Raw genomic sequence first — 13,981 nt, 5'->3', positions numbered from 1 at the left:
GTTCTATGAAGTTTCGCCCGTCTCCTTTGGATCTCTTCTCGTAAGTTGTAACCAATTTTTCCTTATAGTTATATAAGATATATCTATTTATATCAGTTGCCACTTGAATCCACAATTTGTTCGGCGTTTTTGCACTAGTATTCTTAGATTCAGGAACAATACACTAATGAAGATTAATTTGAGACATTTTTCAAAAAAGAGTATGATACCCTATTAATATGAATATGATATTCAGAGAGCTTTATTAGTAAATTGCATTTCTCATCTGTTTGCGAAAACCTCTTCGAGGAATTGTTTCCATTACGTTCATCTTTCTCAAATCCGAAAAAAAAAACAAACGACAAAACAAGTTACTTTCAAAAGAGTTTATTTAAAATATAAAATGTTTACAATACGATCTACACTATACAGGGTCATTTTAACATTGCGTTACTAAATGAAACCACATACTCATTATCTCATCTTCAGCTTTACTGGCATTGCGCCAAAAGTCATTCATTAATAACGAATCCATCCATCCTGTCGTTCCCTCAAAGCTGAGGATTGGGACCGCAGGAGGCCGGGTCTAGAGTCTAAAGCGCCCTCCATCTGGCTCTATCATCGGCGGCGTGAATTGCATCGTGCAACTCGAGTTGCAAAGGTTTAGTGGTTTGTTCACTCCATTTAGCCGGTGATCCCACGAGGGCGCTTACTTTCTACTTTTCCCATCAATATTATTTTTCGAGGCTGTCGGTTTTGCGAGCTATGTGTCCAAAGAAAAAAAAGAGTGCGTTTCCTGCAGAGTGTCGAGAGTCGAGTGTGTATACGAAGTTCATCCAGTATTGATTTATTTGTTCGCATAGTTGTCCAAGGTATACGTAAGAGGCGACGCCAACAAAACATTTCGAAAGCATCGATCCGGCTCAGCATTGCGGAATCGTTCAGGTCTCTGATGCGTATAGAAAAATCTAAAAGACAAATCAATAAAGTTGTCCTTGTCCCGCCTACATGCTTTCTTTACTTCGTTATGCAATTTTAGATATTGAGTCATATTTGAACTGTTATTGAGACCTTGTTCGTTTAAAGAACTCTGGCATTCTATAAGTTTCCAGGTATAATCGGAAATCCAATCTTTTCGTCTTAATCGTCTTTTTCGTTTTAATAAAGAATATTTTCACCAAAATATTGGTTTTACATTTCTGATTTTTTGATCATTTTGTAGTTTAATACGAATATGACGTGTGCGTGAGTGTATTTCTGACTAAAAGTATGACGTAGTCGCTACGATGAATTCTCTTAGAGTGGTAGTACTGGCATTAGGACGCGTAAAATTAAAATTACTTTTAGCAATATTTATTTATTTTATTTTGTTCGAAACTTATAATTATTTTTTTATTATGTGTTATTTCCAAGTAGGTAAGTATATGGTTTCATTTAGTAACAAAATTTCAAAATTAACCTGTATGTATAACCAATCTATTTAACAAATATATAGTTAATAAATTTCGTTAGCCAGTTCAACCCAATATCGTATATTTATTCATATCAACTTCAGACTTGTAGCAATGGTATCTGATGTTGTTGTTGTCGAAGGATTTAATTTTATCTATTATCATGTTTTGTGTATGCGAATATGTTGCTCTTTTTGGGAATATTTCTAAAGCGAATTTATAAGTTTCATATTTTTCTATCTCGACCAATCTGGAGCTTATTGCAGTAAATATATACTCCTCTTTGGCAAACTCCTCTTTAACTTCGAAGGGCCCATGAGATATTAAATTGCGGAAAGATGTTACCAAAATGTTGGCGATTGGCCTAAAAGCTAATGTGTAACACTTATTTTCCTCTATAAATTCATTAAATAATCTTACAAATTCTTTAGCAAAGTTGTCAATGTACTGTTCAAATGTCACAAAGTTACTAGAATCGCCTTGTTCGGCCAAGGTACGTCGTGCATCAACTATAGTATTTGCGGCAATGATAGTCAACCGTAAATCCCATATTGTGTCATATATCTCTACTAGCGGCACAGCTTCTAGTAAATCTTTCAATACTTGTTTTAGTAACACAACTCCGTGTAGGCAGTAGGTTGAATCGTGGTAACATATTTTACTCCCAAGGATCTCAACAAAACGAACCAAAAATCCCTGGAAAACATACTTATTTACTTTTTCAGACTTCCACAAGTTTATAGATTCTTTGACTAAAGTTTCGACTATCTTCAATTTACGTTCCAAAACTTCCTGGCTCGGTAGATACATGAGATATCTTGCAGTCAGATTCCATTTAGCGTTGAAGAAATCTTTTATGTATATATCCTTTTCCTCTTTCAATTGTCCCTGTTTTAACATAATTGTAATATGCTCGCATACAATTGATTCAACCACATCTTGCTGCATTAATTCAAGATGATCTGCCATGTTCCTCAGTACTGCAGCCTTGCGGTTAATCATGATCTTTTTATCAGGTAATGTATTCAATACCTGCCACGTACATAAAATATGATCGCCTAAGAGATGACTTGGAAGCTGTGTTTTTGTCATTTCTATGAACAATTGGTCATCGTCATCTTCACGAACATCCAAAGTAAACGCTTTGAGAGTGTCATATAGTTCGTTTTTCAAATCATTTACAATTTTTTGGTAGATGTGCTGGTACATTACCAACCTTAATGATACATTTTTTGTTTTCTTCCAAATACCCACCATTGTTATTTTTAAATCAAGAATGCTGAAAGACCGGAACGCTAAGCGTATGCCGTGTTTTTGAATGGACGTTGGCGAGTTTAGTAAGAAATTGACAAATTCCTTTAATACAGCAGGTTGTAAATTAGCTGCATATGATTGAAACATTGGTAAACAGAACTTTAAATAGTCACCTACTATATACTTCTGTGTTTCTGATAAAGGAACGATAGGGCGTGACAAACATACAAATTTACATATAGCTTTCCTGATGTACAGTATTTTCCGTTCAATCTCAACATGGTCTATTTTTGATTCAGTTGGAACATATTTGGAAACCAATCCAACTCTATCTGCATACTCTGCTAGATTAAATATTCCGTAAACGGCAGCATCGTAAGTTATTTCACATAATTCACCTGTAGATAGTATTTTATTGAATAATTCTACAAAATTTAGTGCAATATCGGTAGAAAAGTAAATCTTTAACTTTCTGAGCAGATAAGTAAGATTGAATCTCGTTCTGTTTTCAAGATTTTTGTTGAGTAATGTAATTTTTGATACTACTATAGATGCATCTTTTTTTAAATCTTTCACCAGGACAAATTGTGTGAAGGGGATTTCTTCTTCCCTAAAAAAACCGTTATACTTGTATTCCTCGCGGTCTAGTGCGACGAATTTCATGACTATATCTGGAATATCTTTTTTAGGCTTATCATATCGAATCATTAGTTCCAATAGACTATGTATATATTTTCTAACACCAAATTTAGTGTGTTCATCATAGTTTTCAACATTGAACTCATTTATTTTCTTTAAATAGTAATTAATTATGTAATTATAGACAATCTCAACATCCTCTGCAGTCAATTTGTCAGTTAGCTGTTTAAATAAGTACAAATTCAATCCATCATCAATGTGTTGCTTTAGAGCGTCATGTAGTTCTATTTTGTGAATGATAGCGTAAACTATTGCGACTAACTTATATTCTGCTCTGCAGCTATAGGCATTCTTATTATCGTAGACATCCATGCTGTGTAATATTTTATTAAATGCCTGCCAGCAATTCTCATCGAATTTATGGTAGCTATGGATACTTAATACTTTGTCAATAAACTTTTCTTTATTACTTATCATTTCGTTAACGAATCTCTGATAGTAATAATTAAACAACTTTTCTAATTCGCGGTCTGACTGTGCGCTGATGACTAGCACATTGACAATATCGATCCTGAGGTCAGCATTAGCAGCAATTAATATGTATTTTTTGAGAGGCTCAAATGCTTTGTCAAACGATACAAACTCGTACCATTTAAAATCTTGACCATGACCAAAATGCTCAAGACCAGACTTTACATGTTCCAGGGCCCAAGCTTCTCTCTCTGCATTTGTCATTAATTTGTATAAACCAGCATAATAAAAATTCATACTCATTTCAAATTCTTGTCCTGGGTAGTGCTTAGTGAAAACCTCTTTTAGGTATTGTAGCCGTGTTTCTAGCGGAATTACCTCTAGTATAAACTCATATTCCCTATAAAAGTCCCAGAATGTGTAAAAATATAGATTTGTAACATATTTTTTTACATCGTCAGCTGTGCTACATTTTACTAGCATTTTTCTATTCAGCATGCTTAGGTACAGTTTTGTGTGGCAAAACAGCCTGTTTTTGTGGTTGTTCATTATATGTTTAGAAAGTCGCAATCCAAACCTTTGATTCGATGGCCAAGTTAATTCATGTTTAAACATATATTTCTCAACGAGATCCAGATATTTAACATCCGACACAGAATACAGGTAGCTCAACAGTTTTAGAAAATTACAAACCTCGTATTTGTTTACTTCATCTAATACAGTTGTAGCTAAAGTGAATGAATCGCCAATAATGTTTACCATATCTTTGACAGAGATAAATATATGGTGGCCTTTAATCACCTCTACTTTCTTTGATTCTGGAGAATACCACAGAAACTTGAGAGCTATTTCCGGTAATTTCATTTTTATACAGTAAGAGCAGAACAGAGCTGCTCGATCACTGTCCGTCATGTGCTGGGATATCAACTTTAAAAATTTCCTTCTCATCTTAAATGGCATTTCTGGAAAGACATACTGTTCCAGGTAATCTGGATTGATAATGTGGGCATACTCTTGTTGATAAAGCCATTGACATTTTAATGCTCTGGTGATATACACGCTGTCTCCGCACTTGAGGGTCTCGATAATGTAGTCTATGTTTTTTTTCTTGTTTGCCAAGTCTATTTTAAACAGTCTGTCAATGTCAGTCTTCTCATTTTGTAATTTGACATTATCAAATGACACACCATTTGTTACTGCTTGATTCACTTTTGAGTTCAACTCTCGATGTCTCTCATTTAGACTGTTCCCAGTAAATATAATCATGTTGATGGATCTGAAAAAAATAAATAATTTCATTAATGTTTGATTCGTCTACTAGCAGCATACTTCGACTGTAGTAGTAGATTGTAATAATTTTAGGTTCAAGTTTCAATCAGGTCCCTAAGTTTTGTATGTAAATTGCCCAGGATTAAAGTTGGCATCTGATATAGTAATCTGCTTGCCTACAATCAGGTCATCCGATCAATATCACTTATAATTATTTGCACTAAGTGCAGCTCCGCTCACCACTTTAAGGACAAAATCTGAAAACTTATACTGTGAACATATTATCTTTATTAAATTTTAACTAACATGATCACAGGTAATAATAGTTGCTTTACGCCGAAAATGTGTGACAACATGTTTTGTCAAATTATTATTAGTATATCATTCTGGCAATATGATTGTTTAATTTTATCTGTATTACTAATAGTGCCCACTCCGATATAGAATTATTGCAGATCCACATGCCCCGTACAACCAAGCTTCCTCTTCCCGAGTTACGCCTCCCTTATATCCAAACTTAATAAGGAGAATGCCCAAAACTAGGCTAACTTAGCGTCACTCATGCATCTTAACTTTATTAAAATTATCCATAAAAAAACATTATTTCAATTATTATCTAATTTATATTTATTTCAGTCATAAATTAATGAGGGTACTCTTTCGTTTTCTTGTTTCGCATTATAAATACGTAATGCACCAAAAGCATTTAGTGATAGTGTTAACGAAAAAAATCAAAATGAATAGAATTCTTTTTTTTAACTTTTATACTTCTATTTAAGTTACTGTAAAACAGTTACTAATTTTATATACTTATCTAAAAGACCGGATATAAAAATAAATGGGATTGTTACAACAAAACGAGAGAACTGGTTCTCATAGTACATGGTGTGTGGTTATTGAACAGTGAACACTATTTTATTTACACAAAACACCGGCAGCTTATGCTTAGATCTACAGTTCGTACATTAAATTTGCCTCTACTTGAAAATATTTCAAATTAATATTACACACGTGTGCAGTGGCAGTCTTTAACCAATGCGAAGTTCCGGGCGGCAAATCTTTGTCAACGTTTGTCTATTCGTAATCATTACTAGTGCCGGCCAGAGTTCCCGGTGGAAGCAAAATACTAATAAGATGCCCTATTTCAACAATAGGGTACTGGACTCATTTCTGTAAGACGCATAGTTTCCGATATCGCGAAAGAAGGGTTTTCACCTCTTTTTCCAAGATGGCGGCCTGGGGACAAGGGTGCTGACCCCACAAACTTGAGGTTAAGTTTCTATTGACCCCACACATATCCCAAAAATAAAATTGCGTCCTCTAACAAATGCAATAAGTATTCGGTTCTTAAATTGTAACATTTCAATGGACTAAGAAGGAATTATTAAATCCGGTAAAAAATCAACAAGTTATGAGTATTTGAATTTCGGTGGAAGGGGTAAGTAACAGGAAGCAGAAAAGAGGCCTCATTAAATATTGTATATGTAATGAGGAGTCTAGTATGTATTGTCGCTGCCTAGAACAGTTAATCGAGAGTGAGACGGTACTTATATCCTGGCGGTGTACCTAGGGTTGCCACCCGTTCTTTATAATAAAGTATTGTACGTTATTTTGGGTAATTGTACTTCTATACTTTATGAGAACAATAAAGTACGCGAAAATACTTTATTAACCATGCTATGATTCCTCTAAGATTTTTCGTAAGATTTTTGCGTAAAACAACGGTAAGTAATGGTACAAAAATGGCAGCAATTATTTGATAAATCTGATGATATGTTTTTTAAAATTGTATGCATTAATTTCATTGTTATTTTATTACATCAGCACTCACAGAGAGAGTTCAAATTTTGTGATGTAAAATACCAAATGACTAGACGAACAAAATAATTCGTGTTTGAATGTGAAATAATAATTTTACTTGTTAAAAGTTCTCAAATTTAATTTATGTTTAGGAGCAAAATAATAAAGTAGAAATAATTTGTACTTTATTTTGACACCATGTACTTTTTCTTCTACCTTCAATTTACCGATGTACTTTATTTGCCTAAAAAAAAGGTGGCAACCCTAACTGTACCTTTGCGGTGCCAAAGCAACGATAAGTATATTTTAGGACGAGCTGTCACACTCGGAGCTCAATATTTTAAGTTCGCGGATTGTCGTCGAATACCTACTATAAATATCTCGTTATTTGCTCGATTTTTCAATTCCTAAAAAGCAAGTTTGACTGGATGCTAAATCAATTTAAAACCAATTGTTGTTGATAATGTATGGAAACATTTTATGTCGTGAAAGTTAACTTCTGAGGTTATACCTGCACTGGAATTTGGCCATGGGCAGGTTTGCTTCGGTTGTGGAAAGTATTTATTAAGATTTCGATCTTACAGTTTCTTTAGAATATCCAGAAAGGAATATGATATACTTATATCAAAAATCTTATTTTTATAATATTATAACACACCTGGTTAATCTAAACGGAGGTGAACTTACTGTAATAACCAGTTTGTAAATTATGTAGATTATTATAAACATATCCACAATGTGCACAAAGTGTATATGTTTTGTTTAAGGAAACTGTTTAACAACATTAATCATCTGAACATATTTATTATTTACTCAACTTCTACATTGTATATTAGGTTTCAAGGCTGAAACGAGTTTGTGCTGCTTGTTGGAGACCAGCTAATAGAGAGGTTCACGAACAACAACAACATGACATGAACCGACCGACGAAGACGTTATTCAGTCTACAAGTGAAACTGGATTTGAAATCTCAGTGCCACCACCTTTGCCATCCCAACCGACTGCACAATGCTTCAGACCAGGTGCAGCAAAGATAAATTCAGTAGTATATAAGCTTGCTGCAGCTACATCAAGTTTTAATTTATTTCTGGGATGCCAAGAAAACGTGTATCTATATATGAAATGATATAAATATGTATATATATGAATAATTTATTTGAACCCGTAAAATGTTATACATTATTTATATTTTGTCAATATGAACTATACCAATTCGAAAAGCAGTTCTCTTTAAAGAAGAACGGGCACGAAACTATGGTGTTGCTCTTTTCAAAGTGAGTTTAAGGTATAAACTACAATACATTATACAGAGAAGAAAAAAATATGATTAGTTTTTTTTATTGTTTTTAGAGCAGTTCATTTATATGACAGAAGTGGAAAGTTGCTAAGGTGGTACCCATTCATAAGAAGGGAGACATAAGCTCAGGTACAAAATTACCGCCCTATATCTATATTATCATGTTTCTCCAAGTTATTTGAGTCTTGTCTGCCCAATAGTTACGCAACATCTCAATCAATTATTTCGAACCATCAACACGGCTTTCGTAGTCGACGTTCAGTTACCACCAACCTAGTCTCTTATATTACCAACATATCAGCTGAAGTTGATCAAGGTAGACAGGTTGATGCAATATACACCGATTTTAATAGCGCCTTTGATAAAGTCAGTCACTTTACTTCTGACAAAACTTAATGCATATGGTTTGTTTGGCTCCTTACTTTGCTGGTTCCGTTCCTACCTAAGCAATAGAATGCAGATGGTGACTGTAAAGGGATATGTGTCTAAAGCATATATTGCTACATCCGGGTACCTCAGGGATCCCATCTTGGACCTATCTTATTTACAGTATTTATTAATGACATAACTGAGGTAATTTACAATTGTAACTATATACTTTTCCGATGATCTCAAATTATGTCTTCCAGTGAACTCTTCAAATGATATGAAGTGGGTACAAGAATACATAGATAGAATATTCGAATGGTGCACTGCTAATAACATGACTCTCAACAGTAACAAATGTTTTCATATCAAATTCACACGCAAAAAAGTTCCAATAAAATCAAATTATAATATAAACGGTCACACTCTTCACGAGCTTACTGAAGTGAGAGATCTAGGCGTCGTGATAGATAATAAGTTGACATTTGTTCCACACACATTGACACTATTGTCAAAAGCAACTAAAATGATGGGCTTTTAAACGTAACACTAAAGATTTCCATAGACCCCATATAAAGATATATCTCTATAATACATTAGTTCGCAGCACGCTAGAATTTGCAGCGTTGTATGGAATCAACATACACTATACACTCGCAAAGAATCGAGAACATTCAACGGAGTTTACGTGCTTAGCTTTGCAGCCCCTGGTTTTTCACACAGGAACGCCTACACTACACGTCTGCATCACTTTAACAATATGATGTCCCTCAGACATCGCCGACAACTACACGACCTAACATTCCTGTATAAGTTGGTCAACTCACAAATGGATTGCTCTGCCATTTTGTCACTTATTAATATTTCCGTACCTGCCAGGGTTCCGCGATACGTTATTACTGATACATTCAGATCTCTTCCCTGTAGAACTAACTTGGGCCGTAACTCTCTACGAGACTGTACCACATATAATGCTGTATGTAAATCCGTAAAAGATATTGATATTTTCCACGACTCGCATAACAAGTTTAGGCAAAAACTGTTGAAATATTTTGGATCTTATGCCTCCGATTCTTGATTCCCTTTTAATTTTTGTCCTTTTAGCTTATTAAGTATAACATAATACAATTTTAGTTAGTTTTTAGTTATATATTTTCATATTATGTAATAGCATAATTTAACAATGTACGCATTATTTTAAAGAATGTTGTGTACTCGTTTAAGTTGGTTGTGCATCAGAATGTGTCCATCGTTATACTACTTCTGTTATATTTCAATGTATAATCTGCTGGAGTACCTAAATTTAAATAAATAAATAAATAAATAAATTTATATGCTCGCAAAACAAGGAATAAATTAATTTTAAATTTCCATCTGAGTGCACAACCCTCTTGGGAATCATAAAATATTATATTATACTTATAATTTTTACCTCTAGTACAGGGTGCTAGAGGTAAAATTATAACATACTATTCTTTATTGCTAGGGACCAATAAAGAAATAGCCTTAAAAATTGCTGATCTTTGGAGCCTTGTATTGTGATTAAGAAAATTATTTTTGTTTCTAGTATTTAAACTACGGATATCACAAATTTTAGGAATATTTTCTATATTTTATGGACATAATATAATCAAAATATATTTCATCTGATTTCGTATTGCTTGTTTTATTTTTATTTCTCATGCTAATTAACTATAAGGCTATGGGTAAGACATCATGGGTTCAATTCCAAGGCCAGGCAACATTTTATCTCAATGTTTCTACCATGAGTTGTCTTCGATCGGAATCCTCCAAAGAGGATTAGCGCTAGGTAGGCAGCCAGTTATAAAAACTAGCTCGATCTATTCTGCAATACATTGTGTTGTGCCAATGCTATGTTGGAATTAGATAGAAATAAAGATTAAGTATTTCATTTAATAAATAAGACTTAAATCATGAAATTATCAAATGTTCTGTCAGTATAGTGAAAAACCTTCAGGGAAAACCCTGCTAATCCACCATACTATCTTATTAAAAGTTACATTGTTTTCCATCTTATCAGATATGACAGTTCCTATCAGTTATTTAAAGAGCATTTAAATCTAGGTGAAAAGATGGTTCAATAATTGTTTATAGTAATAACAAGTAGGTACTGCAATATTGAACTTAATTAGGCACATGATGGTACTGGTACTGGTATCTACCAGTGGTGAAAGGTGATTTTTCAGAAGGGAACTGTTATTGCAATACATACTTAACATCAAAATAATTAAGCAATTCAAATTCTGATTACTCCAAACTGTCATCAAAAATCCAATTGTTTTCAATTTGTATAAGATTTAGGACATATTCCTATAGTTTGGTGAAGGTTTTGTAAAGCGCAGGAGCAGCTCAACTTCCATACAAAAATAGGAATTCTCCTTTACCTATTTATAAAAGTAATGTTTTATAACTTACATTCAATTTTTTTTCATAATATAATTTAAGTGTCTATATATAAATAGCTATCTTAGTGTTTAATATAGATAATACACAAATGGAAATCAACTATCTTTAATATGTGATAACAACTAAAAAAGATAATATATCATTTTGATACCTATATGATTGATTAAGAAAAATAATTTGGTGTCAAACATTTTCAGTTATGTCAAAAAGATAGGATAACAAATTCTAAAAAAATAATTCTTTTAGCAAGCAGACAAAAAACGCAACAGTTCTTAAATCATTCTGTTATCTATTTCTTGCTTCTTCCAGCGTTCAGTACAGACACTGAAAAGTATGACTTTATTAATTTACCAGCGACCACGCCCGGCCATGCGGGTGCAATATTTCTCCACTATTTAATGGATGTTATTATACATATAAACCTTCCTCTTGAATCACTCTATTTATTAAAAAAACCACATCAAAATCCGTTGTAGTTTTAAATATTTAAGCATACATAGATAGGGACAGAGAAAGCATCTTTGTTTTATACTATGTAGTGATTAGACATGGTTTGATCAATCCTTGTCTTGTTCCATATCTATTAAGTGAATCACTAAACTGTTACAAGCTCACTAAAATAATCAAAATGTTTAAGGCATAAGCTATGAAATTGTGTTGCAATTAAGTGGGAAAACATTAAAATAATTATCACTTTACAGGGATAAAATCACCATTATTTCATCTATTTAATCAATTACATGACGAATAAAGGTAGGTGTTTGGCATATTAATTTTATTTCAAATAGGTTGGTATCCAATCGAAACAGAAAGAGTGACTCATAATCTAATTTGATGGGTGACCTAACTCGAGATACTGGCGAAAAATACATAATAATATTACACGAATAAGGCAAAATTTTATGAAACACCCACATATAATATTAGTTAATAGCTTACCTTGCTTACATTTACTTTAGATGAAATAATTATAACCGACAACTTTCTGTGTTCACCAAAGCAGTACACTACAATTTACTTACATGGAGTTCTCGTTAGAAATTACTATATTCTTTGACATGAAGTAAGTAATATAGGTAGGTACTGTACACAACTGTCTAATTGACGTAAAATTTAAAATGGCATTGACGTTTGCGATATGACCAGTGTTGCCAAACTACAATTCTAAAATACCTATATCCTGAACCAAAATACAGTGTTTCGGAGAAAAGACAGAAAAATAGGGTAAAAGTTAAAATAAAAATGCAGTGTATATTACAGGATAATTAAATTGACATATGAAGTAAGAATTACCCACAATTAAATTTGGGGTATATTTTAATAAGCTTTTATTCGCTATCAATAGAACTGTCACTGAGGCACTTATCTCTAAATTTTAGTCTAGAGTGTTTTTTCGCCTGAGTTGACAGCCCACCTTTACTTTCAGTAACTTCCTCCTATCCGAATTTCGACCACGGCGGCCAATCTCAACGGAGATCAGCCAGGTACGCAGGATATATATTATTATAGTGCACAAGTGTGTGCGCAGTACACAGGTGCACTCTCTGTTCTCACTCACTCATAGCTCGGTGAGACGGCAAGCCGACATTACCGGAAAGAGATCAGGCGCAGGCCCAATGGCTTTACGTGCTTTCCGAGGCACGGGGGTATCACACCCCCAACTTCCTGATTCCGAGCTGCGACTGGGTAATTTTTTAAGATGGAAAAACCCAGTCACAATTATTTTGGCCCGACCCGGGATTCGAACCCAGAATCTCAGCTCGGTAGTCGTACTTGTACCATGTACAATTACAACTACGCCACCGAGGCAGTAGAACCATCTTCAGATATTTTTTTCAATATAACGTTAAACGCTCTTTTTACAGTAAACATTATATTAGCAAAAATAATTACAGAATAAAATTTTAGACAATTTTTTGACAACGTCAACCAGAGAATAATAGAATAGTCGCCGCGTATCATTTCTTCTCTTCTGCCAGCCTGTCCGAGCAGCCAAATACTTCCGGAAACGTCCGATGTCAATGCTTAGGTATAATTCTATATGTAATTCTGTATGTACAGCCTGTTTTTGTGGTTTTTCATTATATTTTTAAAAAGGCGAAATCCAAACCTTTCACTACATGACCAAATTAAATTATATATTTAAACACAGGTTTCTCAACAAGAACTAAATATTTTCCATTTGAGACAGAGTACAGGTAACTCAGCCTTTTTAGTAAATTACAAATTTCGTATCTGTTTACTTTATCTAAACAATGATAAAAGAGTATAGAGGATGAATGATATGGTCACGTGACATGCGGCATTTAATGCATAAAATGGCGCCGACTCCGCCTACAATAGTGATATGTGTTGAATGGGTACATTTATATTTGTTTAGGGTAACATTTGTTAATATGTAATTTAATTTGTTTTGTGGCAACACGCCTCCACTTCCTTCTTCCTGTCACGGGCTGCCGGCGAGCATACAATAATGTAGTTCTTTAAGTTTATGTTTAAGATATCAAATTAAATAACAGTGATCCGTCATAGTGGTTTTATTAACATGGTAGCAGAGCGTGGTTGCCTGCAAATACAAAGAAAAGAAGATATATTTTCGCAAATAAAGTGGAAACGTGCTATATATGCAATAAGCAAAATGGCGTTTACTAAATGCAATGACGCAGTTATTCAATATTCGACGGATCGGATTATAGTAGCTGGAAAATACGTATACTTAAGTTTTTGGAGTTTAAGAAATGTAAAGAAGCTGCCATACGAATCAAAAATGATTCGGATGATGTTGCAAAAGTGGGAAGAGATGGATATCCAGGCAACGAACTACATTTATAGTGCAATAAGCAACAAGCAACTCGAATATATATGCGACTTAGATTCCGCATGCAAAATATTGGCAAAATTTGATGAAATGTACCTGCAGAAATCATCGGCACTACAGATTATATGTCGCAACAATGTAGAACAATAAAATTATCGAACTATTCGCAAGTAAGTGTATTTTTTGACGACTTTGAGAAATCAATAAATC

At 33.7% G+C, this 13,981-nt stretch overlaps 1 protein-coding gene across 2 annotated transcripts; it reads right to left on the bottom strand.

The window, feature by feature from the left end:
* Positions 1-1,320: 1,320 nt before the first annotated feature.
* On the bottom strand, positions 1,321-12,049 carry LOC119193390. Of its 2 annotated transcripts, none has more exons than XM_037446980.1 (2): positions 11,976-12,049; positions 1,321-5,070 (listed from the first exon to the last, which is right to left on the bottom strand). In XM_037446980.1, the coding sequence occupies exons 1-2, from the start codon at positions 12,011-12,013 to the stop codon at positions 1,497-1,499; spliced, it is 3,612 nt and encodes a 1,203-aa protein (XP_037302877.1). In that variant the 5' UTR covers positions 12,014-12,049; the 3' UTR covers positions 1,321-1,496. The 2 variants fall into 2 exon arrangements, with proteins under 2 accessions (XP_037302877.1, XP_037302878.1); XM_037446981.1 differs by lacking the exon at positions 11,976-12,049 and adding an exon at positions 11,893-11,912.
* Between the last annotated feature and the right edge of the window lie 1,932 nt (positions 12,050-13,981).

This window comes from Manduca sexta, unplaced genomic scaffold (genome assembly GCF_014839805.1).
Source record: "Manduca sexta isolate Smith_Timp_Sample1 unplaced genomic scaffold, JHU_Msex_v1.0 HiC_scaffold_468, whole genome shotgun sequence".
In the NCBI taxonomy this organism is placed as follows: domain Eukaryota; kingdom Metazoa; phylum Arthropoda; class Insecta; order Lepidoptera; family Sphingidae; genus Manduca; species Manduca sexta.
Note: the sequence above shows the minus strand (reverse complement) of the source record. Positions and strands in the feature narration are given on the sequence as shown.